A 17,808-nucleotide genomic window follows, 5' to 3' on the forward strand; every position below is an offset into this window, starting at 1 on the left:
CTGCACAGAGTAACAATCAGAGCTCCAGTGTCTCGTGTTGCCGACCAAACTAAAGGTCCACACTGCATTTGAACAAACAGCTATATGTTCTTTGGCCTTCACTTTAAATATACAAGTTCCCACCGAGTGTTACAGAACAGCTCTATTCAACAACAATTCTATATTGGTTGTATACGATAACTTCTAAACGTAAGTACATTTTCAAATGCTAATAGCTCATTTTAAATTTACTAACTTCATTGTAATGACAAAAAAAATAATAATCAAATCTACCATAACTGATTTGAATAATCTGTGCTTTTTAAAAAATGTATTGTTCAATATCTTGACCAAGGCAAACTTGTAAATTATGTTCAATTTGAGTAAAATCAATAATCTGGCAGTATTAATTAAGATTAAAAAAAATAAAAAATCTCCTTGCCTTTCTTTTTCTCTGAGGTATTAAATTGATTGAACTATTACAAGCAAACACACATTGAAGTAAACATATTCCTCTTACAGAATAAATTAAATTGTAGATGAATCTAATCCACATACTGTTTACATTTACTTTACATTGGAGAGCAGTCGTCAAGAGTCAAGTGATTACCAGTGATGACGTTCTAACATTTCTGTTACTACTGACATGACCTGTACTGTAACATTACGGCGGAAACCAGACCTAGATCGTGCTAATCCCAAACTACATGTATGATAAACATCTGTTAAAAATAACTCTTGGCCCTGATGGAAATATTTAAAAACATGAGGAAACTATGATCTTTATAACCATTAATGCTGCATTAACAGGCAGCTCAAAGTCAGAACTTTTGTATATCTACTTTAAAGCCTATATTCTCAGCTCCCCCTGCATTAAAATACTGTTTAGAAGATTGTGTCAGTATCTAATAGAAAAGTCAGCTTAGAAGAGTGTGAAGCAGAGAAATCGCTGGATAACTTCAGGACATAGAGACATACCGTTAACAAGAGAGAAAAAATGACCTTGCTATAACTATATATATATATATATTCAATAAAGGCAATATCAATCATACACTGTAGAACTGCTTTACCCTGCTGACTAAGAGTAGAGGAGAAAATTAAAATGACAATAAAGAATTTCATGTAAAAACAATAAAACAATGACCGTTTTTCCTTAAAATGTTTCTGAACCGTGGCAATGAAATGACAACTCATCGAGCGACTGCTTTAGTAACGGCAGCTCTCTTTCAAAGCTTTCAGAAGTAGCTACTCTAAACTCAAAAAAATATCCAATAACAGTCCACTCTGGGTCCGCCACTGCGCCCCGCGTTTACCTGTCTGAGATTGCGAGTCACTTTGATGTCGTGCCAGGAGTTGTCATTGAATTTCCCATTGACTGGCTCCACGATGGCCTCGAATGCACCCGATCCCAGGTTGATGACGAGGGAAACGGCACCGTCTTTGAGCGCCAGGTTGACGTAGTCTGCGGATTTTCCCGTGTGCAGCAGGAGGCCGTTGCGCTGCCAGGTCTTGAAGGACAACGTGATCTCATCGCTGCTGCTCTGGATGGGGTTCTGCGACAGGTCGTAACAGAAGTATTCAGACCCACGGAAGGTGGCGACGTTCTCCTCCCTCGCTGCAAAGACACAACGTTTAAAAAAAGGATGTTAATGAAGTAATACAATGAGTTACCTTCAACACGTCACATTCAACACGTTAACATGATCAGACTCAGACTTTGGTGCACGAATGGAGAACAGCAACATGACCATTGAAGACAACTTGGTTTTCTACGCAGGAGTTAATTTGCCCAGTTTGTGTCAGTTATAGCCTTGTATGTCATTACATTTTTAGTTTTGTAACAAGAAAATTGACCATTATCTACAAACATTGGAAGTAGTATTTTAGTATTTTCCTCAATATGTTCTCACTAATTCTGTTGGACTCAGAGTTTGTGCAAACATCTAACTCCATTATATGAAAAGTTTAGACCACATACCCAAACAACCTTCAAAAAATGATCTCCTATTTTTTATACAGCAGCTGCCCTCGCCTCTCACACTAAACTATTCTATTCAGAATGTTGAATCCATTTTAGAGTTGCTCAGTGGCATGCACTTTGACTGTTGATCATATTTCTGAAATAACATGGCTGAGATGGAAGCCTTTTTACAGAGCTCAAGATGAAACATCAAAATGCTTTGCAATATTGGCAACATTTGAAAAATGTCCATTGTCCATTTGCCAAAATGAAATGAAAAGGTAAAAAAAGCAGTGGAGAAACACGATAAGCTGCTAGATCACGACAGGAAAGACATTATCACACTATAGTGTCAGAATACATTGAATGTTTTTTAAAGTTTAGTGTTGCATCTTAAAATCCTATGAGCTCCATTGATTCTATGAGACACAAAACTTGACATCATTGTACAACGTCCTCTGAATGAGTAAAATATGAACTACAGCCTGGTTTGTGCCATGTTTTTCAATAAAAAAAAATAAAAATGTATTGAATAATAGCTACCACATTAAAACAACATCTGTGTTTATCCATGAGTCCATCACTGTAGCAGCATCTGTAAATACTCTTCTTGCACACATACAGTTTAAAATAAGGATATTCATAATTACAGCAATGAAAATCCTATCATTCAGCCCACATCATAAAACGCTGTCTGCATGACCAGCGGGTTAGGTTTCATGTGCAGCCGAGACAGACAGGCTACTTATGATGGAACACTATTCCCCACTAATGGTGCGCATAAATCAAAACTTTGATTTTACAGCCTGATATTACCACGGCGTTGCAAAGCTACTTCCTCAGTCTATTTTTCTTAGGACACCGATAGTAAGGTGAGATCGCGCCGAAAGTGACAGGGACCCAGGGACACGGTGAAACAGCAGAAAATAAAACTGTGTGAGGGATTTTTTACGGTGCAGTGTATCTGAAGAGACTGCTATGCCTTGTAATATGTGGGCAAATAATTGACACTTTTCCCGCTGCTTTGGAAGAGGTGGGCTGACACATGACTAGCACTGGTCCTGGGGAAGAAGCAGTCAGAAGACAAGGTCAGACTCATGGTCAATTACTTTCAACAGGGCGCCGAGCAAGCTATGGCAGCAATCATTTAAGGAGGAAGCAGGAGAATTCAACACACGCGTTGTCTGAAACAATTTTCGAGTTCCCAACTTTTATGTAACAATAGAGAGTTTACTGAAATAAACTATAACATTGGATCATTCAGGAGAACACCTGATCTCGTCTGATCTTGGAAGCAAAGCACGGTCGGGCCTGGTTAGTATTTGTCTGTGAAACTGCTGGAAAATATCCACTACATGGTATTGTGAACTGTAGTAATCCACAAGAGGAACACACAAAGCGCAACTCTTTGTTGTGGTAATGTTTACGGTGACAAAATGGAAGGCGGAAACTTCGGAAACATACTAGTTTTTGCAGCTTTGAAAGTCAGCATTGTTTTTCTTTTATTAAGTTGTTTTCAATCGATGTTGCTATTTCAAATGAACAAAATATAAAATAATAATCCATGAGCGTCACAGACTATAACTACATCATATTGCAGACTAAATTGAATCTTCTCTCTCACGTTAGTCGACCATTTTGTTCTTTGTCATCCTCTGCTTCTGTAAAAAAAGGTTTTGTGTGCAACATAAGTGTCAGAAAGTGCAATAAAATGTTGAAATCACTGTCAGGCAACCTCAATGTTTCAGAAATTGCACCCTTTCAAAAAAGCCTCTTGAACATATCCTCCACTGTAATGGCTTTAGCACTTGGAAGCATGTCATTACCTGCTCAAAAACGCCATTTCGACATTGCATTTTGTCTTGCATTCTAACAAAAAGTGTCACTATGCAAAACACAATGAATCTGGTACACATAAAAGGATTCAGAGAGGAGAGAGGCTGGAGGCTGTACAGTTTGGGTTTGTTACTTGAGATGAGGCTGTGTGTAAACATGAGGGAGCACTGTGGAGTTTTGACAGAAAGACAATAACGGTGGGGCAAATTTGACAGGCAAGATAAAATGAAACGAAAAAGTGGGATTCGGCAATGATGGCGTTTTGATTTTGGTCATGGAAGAATTCTCCCCCTGGCATCAAAAGTAAGCAAAACAGAGGAAACAGGAAATAGTCCTGGAAACAACAAAGCCCAGAGAAAAAAGCTCTTATGCATGTGCCAGGAGAGAAATAGAAAAGTATAATTACAGCAAGACATAGCCATGTGCAACACAGGAAATGCAGATTAGTACAAATGACTGACTGACTATTTATATTACATTCTAACAAAGTTTTTATTCTAAGAAATGTTATTTCATTGTCTATTACAACTTTGTTAAGAGGTTGTTGTATGATGGCAATGGATATTTTCAAACATATACTTTCTACATTTTATATGTCATTTAAAAATAATCTGAGTCTAACTAATTTGTAATCATTTAATATTTGTATTTCTTTTATTTTCTTTATGTCTTTCATACCTCCAAGTACACTAGGGCAAACTAATGTGCAAATCAAATTCATGTGCAATTACTGTCGTGATCACATGCAATGGTATTTATGTATTTATTATTTATTTGTCTATGGTATTTATTTATTTATTTGTCTATGGGAGTTTTTATTTATTTATAGGAGATCTTCTACTGAAAGTGTTTTTCAGACTTCCTATAAGTGATCTGTTCTTCTGTATCTATCTATGTTATTTGTACATTTGCCATTTGCCCTGAAATGAGTTTCAGGGTAAATATCTACTTTGAAAACTCATGTTTTAGGACTTAAAATAATGTATTTACTGTAAATCTACATTATTTTATATCTGTGAGGCAATCCCTCATCTGTATTTGTGTCAGTCCTCCATCTACTGGCAGTAGAGGGAATTACAACAGGGAGAAAACAAAAGCATCAAATCAAATCAATTTAATTTTGTAAGGCCCAAAATCACAACAACAGTTGCCTCTGAGGGCCACAGGGAGAAATGAATCAACAATGTCTGTAGTGGCGATGGAGTCAGACAATGTCTGTGGTGGCGAGGGACGATGTCCATGCTTCCCCCTTCAGCATGCTTCCCCCTTCATGCTAATGTAAACATGTTATGTCATGGCGTCACAAAACCGGGAAATTTACAACCAAATGTTTACTGTTTTGATTCATCAAACGTTAAAATATTGAAATATCCCCTGTCCTTTAATTACCTCACAACTGGTCTGTTTTTGGTGACAAAGTAAATTATAACCTATCATTTGACCTGTCCTTCAGTGCCTCTGCAAATAATGAAAAGGTTTCATTATGTAGCTCTTGACTAATTGTCACCAGGGTACTTAGCTGGAGCACTGGTAGCTTTAGTGCATGCTTCAAATTCAAGTGCAGTACTCAAAGGAAATCCACCTATCATGAAGAAGAACAAGCTAGCTTCAAACTTCCACGTTGGAAACTGTGCTGCCAAAACCCCAAAGGAAGGAAGCCATTTTATAGCCTTAAAAACATCACCCTCTCTATCACAAATTAAAAAAATGAACAACTTTATAATTGATCTGACTCTGTTGTCATTACAATTTGCAAACATAACCCTTCTTGTAACACTGTAGCATAAGGCAGTGTGTTAAAATGTTAATGAGCACCAGTAAAAGTCTATGATAATATTGTAATCTGAAGGCGAGAACATCTGTCTGGCACCATTGCAATAGCCCATCAGTGCCGAAAGGCTATCCGAGGTAAAAATCGATGTGTTTAGCATTACCTCAAAATGCATAACTCTATCCCATCACTCTCTGCCTGTTGCTTGTAATTCTATACATTTTTTACAGTCTGTGAAAAGACCGACTTTCCAAATGTGTTTGTAATTATACCGATATAATTACAAATTTGCCACAGTCCTGTAGAGGATATCAACATAACACCGGTGCTATGAATAATAGAAAACACATATTGATATAATGTAATATTTGTGCACCTCAGCCATTTTAGACCTGTGGAAAGTGTATACGCAGCCATTAAAACTGAAGGGGAAATGTATTGCCTGTTGAGACATATGCTGCTCAGGTCTGTGGCTTTAAGATCGATCAACAGTGAGGGTCATTTTCTCTTATTTTCGCCACTGTCATCAATATTCCAATTTGTGCTCATCTTGGCCCCGGCGTAAAGGGGCCATGGGTTCGATTTCAAAATCCACTGGAAGCAATTAGCTCCTTCATTACCATCTCCCTTTCTCTTCCAGTCCCTCACACACCTTGCAGCTGGCCAGCCCGCTCTTGAGCTGACCCTATGGGGACTCTCTGCCTCCGGTGTTGACACCTTTTCTAGCAACCTTCAACCTCTGTTAGATCCTCGCCAGATAAAGGAATTCAAAGGCTAAACACTTGGATTAAGATGGAAGATGTGGTGATTATCAAGTAAAGTACCGCCGATGCTGCACAGGCGGTCAGAGTAATACGGCTTTCAAGTACGAAGGAAGATATAACCAGGTCACTAACCTAAAGCTAGTCCCGGGGCGACTCTTCTAAGGCCAATTGAAATCAATCAGGAGTATTAAAAGGCAAGTTTTTTTCTTCCACTGTACACAAAAGGCTTTACTTGAAGACATAAACATTAAGTGTTACTGTCCTATAAACCTATTCAGATAGATAGACAATGTTTTTAAATGCAAAATGCTAGCAATTGGCAGGAACTAAAAGCCTCAAAAACAGCCCTCATCGTATAATGCAATAAAGACTGCAACCTCTGGCACCATTATATATTTAGCTGATAACTTTAATATTAATAAAGTGATGTAAATCAATATATGATCTATGCCTCAATCAGCAACGCGCGTGCGCACGCACGCACGCAGCACGCACACACACACACACACACACACACGTATGTTCTAAATTGTATGTTCATAATAAATATTTTACATAATACAACCACCAGGCACACACCATGTTAATATTTATAATGTTCTCATGTCCTATGTGGTTTGGTACTTAGAGAGAAAACAAAAGAAAAAAGAGAGCAAACAAAAACACATTTGTTTTGTGTTACAGTCTCTTGAAACCACAAAAGAGGTTATAACCCAAACAAAGAATATGAAAACAACCCCCAATAATTAAAATCACCATCACAATATGATCAAGGAGTTTGGTTAATGACAACAACACAATCCGAGTTTGAAAGTTCAAACTCCTCGATTAGATCTTGAACATACCATTTCACTTATGTCGGTAGGTACCATAACATTAGTCCAGTCAGTTTTGGACAGGATTGTTTTTTTCTACTGACAATTGCAGTTCAAGGGCTCTCCGCTTGGCCCAAATCCATCAAACGTCAGAGGTATTTAGAGAATAACTGATGATATGATATCCTTCAAAGGGCTCCAGCGATGTGGAACAGGTTTGTGACGGCGGTAGAATTGGCAGAATGTGTTTCACTGTGACCGCTGGTGCACAAATGGCAGGCACATACAAACTTTTGATCCTGGTGACTGATGCTACACTAGCTTCATCTGAAACTGAAGGTATTGTTTGAAATGTATTGGAATGAAACCGAATATATATTCAAGCTGTCACAAATTAATTCAGTAAATATTGAATCCCCTTTCATTCTTTTTTGCTCACAAGCCCAGGGCATATTATTGCTTGTTCTGAGGGGGACACGGCTAACTTGCACTTATATGGTAGAAACATGTTTCAAAGGTAGTCATCTGGACAATGTTTGTTTTTAATTAAGATTTTTTGACTTTCATCCCAAAAAAGAAATTAAATCTGATGGAGCTAGTGACCTCTGCGCTAACTTGGCCCAGTTTGACCCTGATAGTCGATCTTCTTTTTTTTCTATAAGAATTCTTTGGCCCGTAGGCTTTATTAGACAGGAAAGGTAAGCGTGAAATAGGGGATGAGAGAGAAGGGATGACCTGCAGTACATTGTCGGGAGTCGGGATTCAAATTCACGACACTGTGGCCGGTGCAGCCGACTGGAGCCTGGCATAAGTGTGCTGCGCCTTAACCACTCCACCACCGGGCAGCACGTTTTGGAACATTCTAAGAAAAAGTGTTTTCTACGATAGATTACTCCTGGACAAATGATGGATTACACTGACTTGCACTCATTTGTGTGGCAACAATTAGTGTTATTAAAGGGGAATTATGTAATCACTGTTATTTTCAAAAATAAAAAACACGCCTTCTTACTGTGAGTAGGCATGCCTTTTCAAGATTGTGACATCTCCAAGGAGTTAGAGAGGTTTAAAACCTAATTTACAAGGCAACAAGGTTTCAGAAATTGGCAATGTTTTGAAATTGAATTGGCCTCTCTTTTAAATGACCAGCTACGTGCTCCATTCAAAAACTATCAAAGAGATCTACGGGGCTTCTTTGGGGACGGGAGGCAGTTCCAAGATGATGAATCCTGGAGAAACCACTTTTCTCACAAGGGGATTAGATTAGAGAAACTTTTATTGTCCCCATAGGGAAATGTGTCCTCTGCATTTGGCACATCCTTCAACCAGTGCCACTTGGGCGACGTGTCAGGAGCAGGGGCCCCATCTCCAAATCTCCGGAGGGAATTCACCCAGACACAAGGAGAAAGTGTTAGCCACTCTGCCACCGTGTCACCATGACTGCCGACCATGATCACTAATCTCAAATAGCACACTCCAAGTTGTAAACGGGAGGTGGACTACTTCTGTGATGAAGTGAACTGTGACAATCGGGATCACAATGGTATCTAGTGGACAAATATGTGTACTGCAGTTTTCCACATCAAAAGGTTGATTGTCACATCCTTGTCTAAATACACATCAAATTAGGCGTGAATAGTACCTTTTCCTGGACACAATTGTCATGTAAACAGGGTCTAATTCCATAACCGGGGGACATTTCCATGAAGACATGTATGTGGCAGAAAAGTTACATAGTGCACGTCTAGCATGTCCACAACAATTGAACAGCATTACAGAGCATACTTCTTTATGAGCATTGGCATGTACCATTGCAGTATAGTTTTCCTTTTTGGCATCAACTTTGCATCTTCAACGCCAAAAATGTCTGGAATTGCAAAAATAAACAATGACTGCACAATAGACGTCAACAGACTTTTCATGCTTCTTCAGTCATCACTGATCTGATCTGCGTGCCGTCGTCATGACCGTTTCCAACATGTCAGCGGGCGTTTGAAGGAGCGGGAAGAGACTGGTCGCCCTGACAGTTCTGCTCTTGTCTCTCGTTCACTGTGTATAACCTTGTGAAGCCGCGGTGAGAGACCTGTCTGTCTCCTCTGTCAGTGCAGTGCGCCTCTGAAATCTGCACAGGCCTGACACCGGAGTGGAAATGACAAAGACTCAGACGAGGGGTGAGCTAAGAAAAAACACAAGCGACATCGGGGGCTAAAGAATTAAAGAGAAAAACAGAGATGGAAGGAGACAACAGGACAAAGGGCAAGATGAAAGTCAGTAAGGAAAAAACAACATTTGGACAACATTAAACAGTATGTATCCCTTTGTTATCCACGGGTTTCAGAGTGAAGAATTAGCACCATCACCATAGGATTTAACAAACAATAATTTATCTTTTGAATAGTCGAATAGTCCTAAAAATGTAGGCTATAATGAGGAAATCAATGAATAGAAATTAATATATCTGTAATGGTAAACAAACAAAAAGTTGAACACAAACTTTCAATTGTTTCCTCTTCCACCTTTGTACTTAACTTACTGTTTTAATTTAATTCATCAAACTTACACTTATATTTATACTTAAATACTTATATTCCGGAGCGACTTATATGTGATATTATTTGTTATTTTCACACTTGCAACCACATTTCATACTCCAGTGCAACTTATACATGTTTTTTTCTTCTCTATTATGCATTTTTTTGGCTGGTGCAACTTATAATCCAGAAACTACGGTAAGTGTAAAATTTTTGGGCCAACTACTCAAGTAAGAATAACTGTAAGTGAAATTCTCTTGACACAACGATTTCATTAAAATTGGAGGTTTATGCAAAAGGACAAAACATTAAATAATGCTCAAAATCTGGTATTTTCCAAGGATATACCACAAAAAATAGAGAAAACATATTCATATCTGTGCAAGAAACAAGAACAAAATTTAACTAATTTACTCACTTACTCACACTGGGAAGATTAAACAAAGCTTTTACTCAAGTACACTGTCAAATTTACAACTCAAGTATTACTCCGATTCGTCATAATGAATACATATAGCAAAGGTCGAATCTAATTTGTTGTGTTTGTTGTGTTGATGTAATGGCCAGGGGGAGAAAGGAAGCAGACGTGAAAGAATGCAGCATCTACACCGCGACAGGCTGACTCATAGTGGCCGACACATCTACAATGGAACATCAACTCATGTTTGTCTGAAGGAGAAAATGCTGTCAACAAAGGGCGTCATTGTATACATTAGTCATTAAATATGTGGGTAAACTAAACGGGATGTATCTTGTCTGAACCCTCAAATAGTTTCAATAATTTTCAAACACATTTTGAAAGCGCAGTTCTAATTGTGTCGGGACTTGTTGTTGACTTGACAATGGTTTTCTCAAACTATAGCAGCAGATCCTGGCCTGGCAGAGCAAGTCGAGCTGCTCTCGTGAGTGGCATATTAAGCGTGCGCAGTGGAGGGAATTTGCTCACTGTTTGGGTGTTAGCAGCATAACTAGAGAGGATGATCTGAATGTTATTACCAGGTATTGGACAGGTGAATGTCAGAGCCACATTTGTGTACATTAGTGAGGACATGACCAGAAGCTTCCCCAGGGCGTCTGCCAGCGATGAGCTCCTCACTGTCACTGCTGTTGTGGATTTAAGAAGTGTGCGTGTGGGAAACGGTCTATCGGCTGCTAACGCTAAGAGAAATTGTGGGGTTGCAACTAAAGATGATTTTATTAGTCGACTAGTCAGCGATACACTTTGTGATTCGTCAAACGATTATTTCTACACTGGAAAAATAAGATTAAATAAGATAATAAGTCAAAGTGATCGAATTAAGCCATATTTATCTTGAGTTTAGTTTAGATTTTCTTACAATAAGATTTGCCGATAGAACAAGTATGTTTTGTTATTATTTCAAGTGTAGTAATTTATAATTTTTCTCATTTAAGTGAATTGATTTGTCTTTTCCTTGTTTTAAGTAAAAGGAGATTTTACATTCCCTTGGCAATCTTACATTAAAGTAGTCAAAATATACTAAAAACAAGAAACTAAATACTAAATAAATACTATTATTCCAAACAAATATAGGCAAATAAAGAAATGCACCTTTTTTCATAGTTTTGGCCGGGGTGCGACTTATGCTTATACAGTGATCCCTCGCTATAACGCGGTTCACTTTTCGCGGTTTCGCGGATTTTCATCATGCATTGTGTTCTGCATTCTGATTGGCTAAACAGTCTCTCCGCGTCTTCTCTACCTGTGTGTCAATAACGTTATGGATTAATATGTACACGTACATAAAACCGCTTGCCAAATTGAAGTTTGCGAGGCCGGTGAGAGCGTGCGTGTGAGCTGCGTGAGACGCCGGTGAGAGCGGCGCCACGCGTGAGAGGCCGGTGAGAGCGGCGCGCGTGAGCTTTTCAATGTTTTATGGAGTATTTCATTGTATAATAACTGTAAAAAAATAAAGGTTTCTACTTCGCGGATTTCGCCTATTGCGGGTTCGTTTTGGAACGTAACCCCCGCGATAAACGAGGGTTCACTGTATATTGATACTTAAATACTTATACTCCGGAGCAACTATATGTGATATTATTTATTATTTTTCACACTTCAACCACATTTCATATTCCAGTGCAACTTATACATGTTTTTTTCTTCTCTATTATGCATTTTTTGGCTGGTGCGTACTCCGGTGCGACCGTCCAGAAAATACAGTATCATTTTTTTTAATAAAATGACCCATACTTTGGAACATTCCTGTCAAAGCAATAAGCAAGCAGCATGCCCTCCACCAGAAAAGTAACATAGAGCATGTTTAAGTTAGTAAGCATAGTATTTAAAATAGTATTATTGTTATATAATACAAATATCATGTCTGTTTTCCAAGCAGCCAGTTTGTGAGTAACCACTTTTTGCCTCCTGATGGTTCTGTGCTGTGAGTGATGAGGTGCAGAGTGACACAGCGGGGGAGGTATGTGTGTGTGTGTGTGTGTGTGTGTGTGTGTGTGTGTGTGTGTGTGTGTGTGTGTGTGTGTGTGTGTGTGTGTGTGTGTGTGTGTGCGTGCGTGCGTGTGAGGGGGTAAAGCTGGTACGAACGGTGTGCATGGAAGGATGAAGGGATGGAGCCTGTCTGAGGAATGGGGCCAGTCGCCTGAGGTCCAATCCCATCAACTGAGGCAATTGTGCGGAGCGAATACTGGAGCGAAGAGGCGGTAGGTGAGGGTGAGTTCTGCGTGAGGGCCAGGGGGGGAAAGAGATGTACTCAGCTCTTCTATCACTAAAAAAACGCCACAATTAGGTAACGTTTAGACCCACAGAGTCAAGGTCAAACAACATCTCTGGAGACCCCTGCTGGGTTTTTTTCCCCTTTGTTTTTTAAATAGAAAATAGGCTGGTTTTGTGTGTATTTTGAGTTATATGAACAACTGAGATGGGAAAGATGTCAAAGTATGTTGTCTAGGTCCAACAGGTTTACATCTAGGTATTCTAGGTACCGTATCTTCCGGACAATAATTTTGTCATAGTTTGGCCGGGATGCGACTTATGTGTGCTATTAACACAATATTATCTCATTTTGTTTGTTATTTTCACACTGGCAACCGCATTTTACGTGATGATTATTTTCACACCGCAAGAGGGCGCTCTTGGCTCTAAGCAAAGCAGAAGAAGAATCTGCACTTCCTCTACCTCTGGAGTCTGCAGAGTTGTCTAGAAGTGACACAGAGGAAGAAGAATTCAATGGATTTTGTGATTTGGGGTAATACTGATGCTTTGGTAAACTTGTTAGCATGTTATTTATGCTAGGCAAAGGCGGTTAGCGCTCTTGCCTCCCAAGAAGGCGATCATGGGTTCGATTCCCGGACCAGACCAACATCACATGATCTCTCTGGGTGGAGTCTGCATGTCCTCCCCGTGTTACCGTGGGTTCTCTCCGGGTTCTCCGGCTCCTCCCACCGTCCAAAGACATGCATGTGTTAGATAAGATTGGCAACGCTAAATTGGCCCTAGTGAATGAATGTGTGAGTGAATAATTGTCTGTAATGTCTATGTCTCTGTGTTGGCCCTGCGACGAGTTGGCCACTGTCCAGGGTGTACTTAAGGCCCTTAAGGCCCAAAGTCACTGGGATAGGCTCCAGTCACCCGCGACACCGAAAGGGAACAAGCGGTAGAAAATGAAAGTTATGTTAACATACCACTTACGACAGTTGGTGTTACATTAGCATATGTATATTATTATTTTAAATTGCATTTCAAGATGAAATGTCTGTTCCTGGTCTTGGATTTTATCATAAATAAATTAGTCGGTATATTATGAACCAAAAGTATGTCAAAGTGAGTTGTGCGTGCTACTAAAAGATGTGATAACATAATAAGAAAAAAAACCTGAACATTTTGTAAGCCTAATTTATGTTCATGGAGCCATTGCTTTGCTCAAATTAAGTTTTTATGTCAAGATTTAAACTGAAAGTGGGACAGACACAACAATTAACACAAATACTCTTGTCCTAACTGGTCCCAAAGTTTGTATCAGTGATAAAAGTTAGTGTACTGTATAACTGCAGTGTTCCTGTTGTTTATCTGGGTTTCTACTAATATTTACTTGATTATTTTATTATTGTATTATTATTTTTAGATGTCAGGTACAAACTCAACAATAAGCTTAGGAGTTATAGAGTTTTATATTTGTTATCAGACAGTAGCAGGCCTTTCACATGTTTTGAGCTCAAACAGGAGAACATTTCATTACTAACCATTGACACTCCTACAGTTTTACCACAGACTGCTCACATTCTCAATGTCGTGATGTTATCTGCATAACCTCAAAATAAGCGAGGGCTGCGTTCACCATTTGCAATAAATATTATATTTTTCATAGCACCATATGTTAAAAGGTATTCACCCACATCTAACCTTGCTGTTTTTTTATAGCAAAGTTGCAAATGTAGAGTGCAATAAGCTTGAGAAATGTAATGTATCACAGTGGAACATTTTAAGGGCAGATTTATGTGTACAAAACATAACTCTCCATTTGCTTATGCAATTTGCATGAAATTATCATCTGATTTTCAAATACAGGCTGACTGTGCCTCCGAGGTGCAGCCTCTAAAATGGAACAGAAAATGTGCAGTTTAGTTACAGAAAGCCTGAAGTACGAGATAATTAAAACAGAAGGATTATTTTGAGGTGAATTATAAAATATCTTCTGAAAGCATTTGTTCCTTGATTGACACATGAACTGTAGTTGCTAAATTATTACACATGTGGCTTGTGTTTTAAGTTGTTGCAAAGTCAACTGAAAGAAAAGTATTCAAAAACTGAAACTTTTCAGTCAGTCGAATAGATTTAAAAAAAATAAAAAGGTAAAACTTTTACTTAAATTGCAATTTCTATTTAATTGTGATACATTATGTATCCCTAATAGAGCACTTTGCATTGTGATTTGTATTAATCACGCTTGGCCATAAGCATTGTAATTATGTGTCACAGCCTTTGTGCAATGGCTTTCAGCTTATTCTATCTGGTACCTGGTCCCAAGATGTAAAACAAAATGCTTTAAAAGCAGCATTATCCCAGCAGCTGTTTGTTAAATAAGATGTTAGTTGCACCTTCACTTTTCATCTGTGAGAATATATTCAATGATTACAGCAAAGCTTTTAATCGTGGACTCTTTTTATGGTTTTCTGTGCAAGTTTGTTTTTATTGTTTGTCTAGTGTAAACCCAAAACAATTCTACCTGAGGGTATGAATAAACTTACTTGAACCTGAAAATAATAATAGTAGTAATGAGTAGGGCTGAACGATTTGGAGAAATAATCTAATTGCAATTTCCTCCTCCCCAATATTGCGATTTAATGTGCGATAAAAAAATTAATAAAAATGTTTTATTGTATTCTCGTTTTTTTCGCAAGAAAACGTAATTAATGACTTCAATAAGACCAACACAATTTTAGATACATTTATGTAAAATATACTCCCACATTGTACATTTTCTGTACATGCTGTCATAATGACAGAACAGATTCTGACTGAGACGAAAGCACGTGTACAACTTCTGTGATTGGCCGAATTGGCCATGCAGGTTGGGTTTGTTTTGGTCCTTCTTCCGGGTAGCACTAGCCCACTAGCCGCGCTCCCTGCACTCCCCCCGCTCCCTGTGTTGAATTAATCGTTCAGCCCTAGTAATGAGCTTGTTCTTTTGCCACAGCTGCCCTGAGACGAACCGACAGAACTGTGGTTACCAGTCCGAGCACTTTCCAAACCCGTTCCACACTACACTATTCATACATTTTCCCTGTGGACACAGAACAATGTTCATACTCTACTGTTACTCAATCCATCTGAAATATTTCTACTGCACAATACATTCAGATGACATCACTGTGGCCAAGTCTTCAGCTGTCAGTGTGTTCCTATGTCAAATATTGATTGTGTAGATTGCAGACTCAGGGTTCATAAATCTTGGAGTGGCTTCCTCTTTATAGCCCTGTAAGAGCGCGTTACGTTGTTATGGAGTCATCCCGAGTCACTTTTATTTCCATTAAGAATCAAACCGCCTTTGACAGTGTGTCGGTGCAGTGCTGAGTGTTGCATCAGGATGACAGCTGCCAAGTCGGGGAAAGATGGGAAGAGACGGCAGAAAAGCTTCTGTTGGTGTTGCTTCCACTTCCACTGCGCATAAAGATGTTTGGATGGAATCACAAAAGGCAATTTAGATGTGTATTTTCTACGGAATAGGTTGCATAGGTCAGATTTCTATGGTAGAATTGGCTGTTTCACTGTCCGATTGCACGTTTTGACCTGGTTTATGGTTAATATCTTTGTAATCACTGGGCCTATACAGACATAGAAAAACAGCAAACAGTTTGACATCTTCTTTGTCAATATAAATAAACAAAAGTGAAAGGATTTAACTTTTCAATTGCTGCAGAAAGTAGTGCTATTATTCAAATTCAAATACATGATTGTTTTTAGTCGAAAGAACACTTGAAAAACCTACAGAGGGGATTATTTATATTACTGAACATTCAAAAATCTCAGCCTTTACAACAATAAATTAATAAAAAAGAACAAGACTGTAAAGTTTGGTGTGTGTGAGTGCTCCTTTAAGGGGGAACTTTATGTCCCTGTCATATAAATATGCATTTTGAGAGTACAGCCTCATATATATGGATGCAAGTTGAATAAATAGAAGAAAATATCTTTAGGTGCAAAATTTTCTGTTTGTTATTGGGTGTAAACATTTCTGTTGCAAGAGAAAATTAACCCCAAAAAATGTTTTCCTTAAGATTAATATGACACGATAGTGGTGCCAATCACAGACAAATGGTGATAAGGTTCAACATCTGTGGAGCAAAGGTTTGGCTGTTTCTGCTAGAAACCTTGAATCTTTATCATTTTTATTACATTTTTCACTGGCTTTTTCAATGCTGTTTCCATGTTCAGTCATGTGTCAAGACATGTCAAGTCATGTGCTGTAAAGTATAAGAATCAGATGCAACCCTTCAATTCACTTGGGATTGGGACATGCACACAAGTGATCAGGTTAAATGTTAATTAATAGTTTGGAAAAAATGGCAACAGAATATGGAATTGTACTGTGACCGTCACAATTAAGCATACTTTCCCTGTGCAACAATTATCTACTTCACTCAACACATGACAATCACCACAATTCTAAAAATACCATTTCAAGTACAATCCGCACATTAAAAAGAATGGATCAGAAATGACCATGCTTGAGGAGTGTTTGGGCCGAGTCTCGCTCTACATTGGCACACAGAGCTTGGAGCGGGCGGGGCATCCTAGAGCCTGTCAATAATCCAGAGTGGCGGCGCCTTATTGGCCATTATCTGTGCTGTCAGAAACCCAGCCGAGCCTCCACCTCTAAACATCCGTCTCTGTCACCCTCATGCCGAGTGCAAAGAGAGCCTCGGTGCATGAAACAGCAGGCTTCTATTATCATTACATTTAGTCCATCAGCTAATAAGCCATTTATCTGAGCCTTTTCACCATTACATACTATGGCATGCCCTCTGTATTCAAGCCCTAGCGCACACATTCAAACATTTTGTAACTGACTCAATGCGTTGTCAAAGTATAAACATTTTTGATACACTCGAAATGTCGACCTCACAGTGAACGTGCATTCCTGTGGCTTTAATTTGCTTTTAAACCTGTTGGGATATGTATTTCACATTTTCAAAAAATATTTTTTAAATTAACATTGCAAAAAAGAAACAAATTGATCTTATTGTCAACATGAATGCTTTGCTAACAGAATCGTTTGTCTGGTGATGGTTTATGGAATCAAAAACATGAAATTTGGGGATATTTACTTTTGATGCAACAATCTGCGGGGTGGTTTGTGTGAGCCCTCAGAGAAGATGACCTCGTAAACAAGATTAATGATACAAGCGTGAATTAAGCTAAATACAACTCCAGGTATGTTTTTGATGAAAAGACAACGATATAAGTTCAAACAATTAGAATGATTTATGTTGATTCAAAGCAAGTGCAGTTTAATTGTCCCCAACTATTTAACATACTTTAGCAGCATCGTTAAATGTCTGGCTCCTACATGATGACCTATAACTGCATGACTATGACTGCATGACTATGACAGCATGACTATAACTGCATGACTATAACTTTATGACTATGACTGCATGACTATGACTGCAT

The 17,808-nt window shown here is 38.6% G+C and overlaps 1 protein-coding gene across 12 annotated transcripts in view; it reads right to left on the reverse strand.

Moving 5' to 3' along the window:
* The window catches only part of nrxn3b (neurexin 3b), a 449,304-nt gene that overhangs the window by 327,195 nt on the left and 104,301 nt on the right, over positions 1-17,808 (reverse strand). For all 12 annotated transcript variants that reach the window (XM_072444649.1, XM_072444613.1, XM_072444640.1 and 9 more), the window contains exon 5: positions 1,296-1,597. In XM_072444649.1, coding sequence (XP_072300750.1) covers positions 1,296-1,597 — 302 coding nt within the window. The remainder of the gene's footprint in view (positions 1-1,295; positions 1,598-17,808) is intronic.

The sequence above is a fragment of the Eucyclogobius newberryi genome, unplaced genomic scaffold, assembly GCF_026437365.1.
Source record: "Eucyclogobius newberryi isolate DKJ021-1_F unplaced genomic scaffold, fEucNew1.0.hap1 SCAF_1, whole genome shotgun sequence".
Lineage (NCBI taxonomy): Eukaryota > Metazoa > Chordata > Actinopteri > Gobiiformes > Gobiidae > Eucyclogobius > Eucyclogobius newberryi.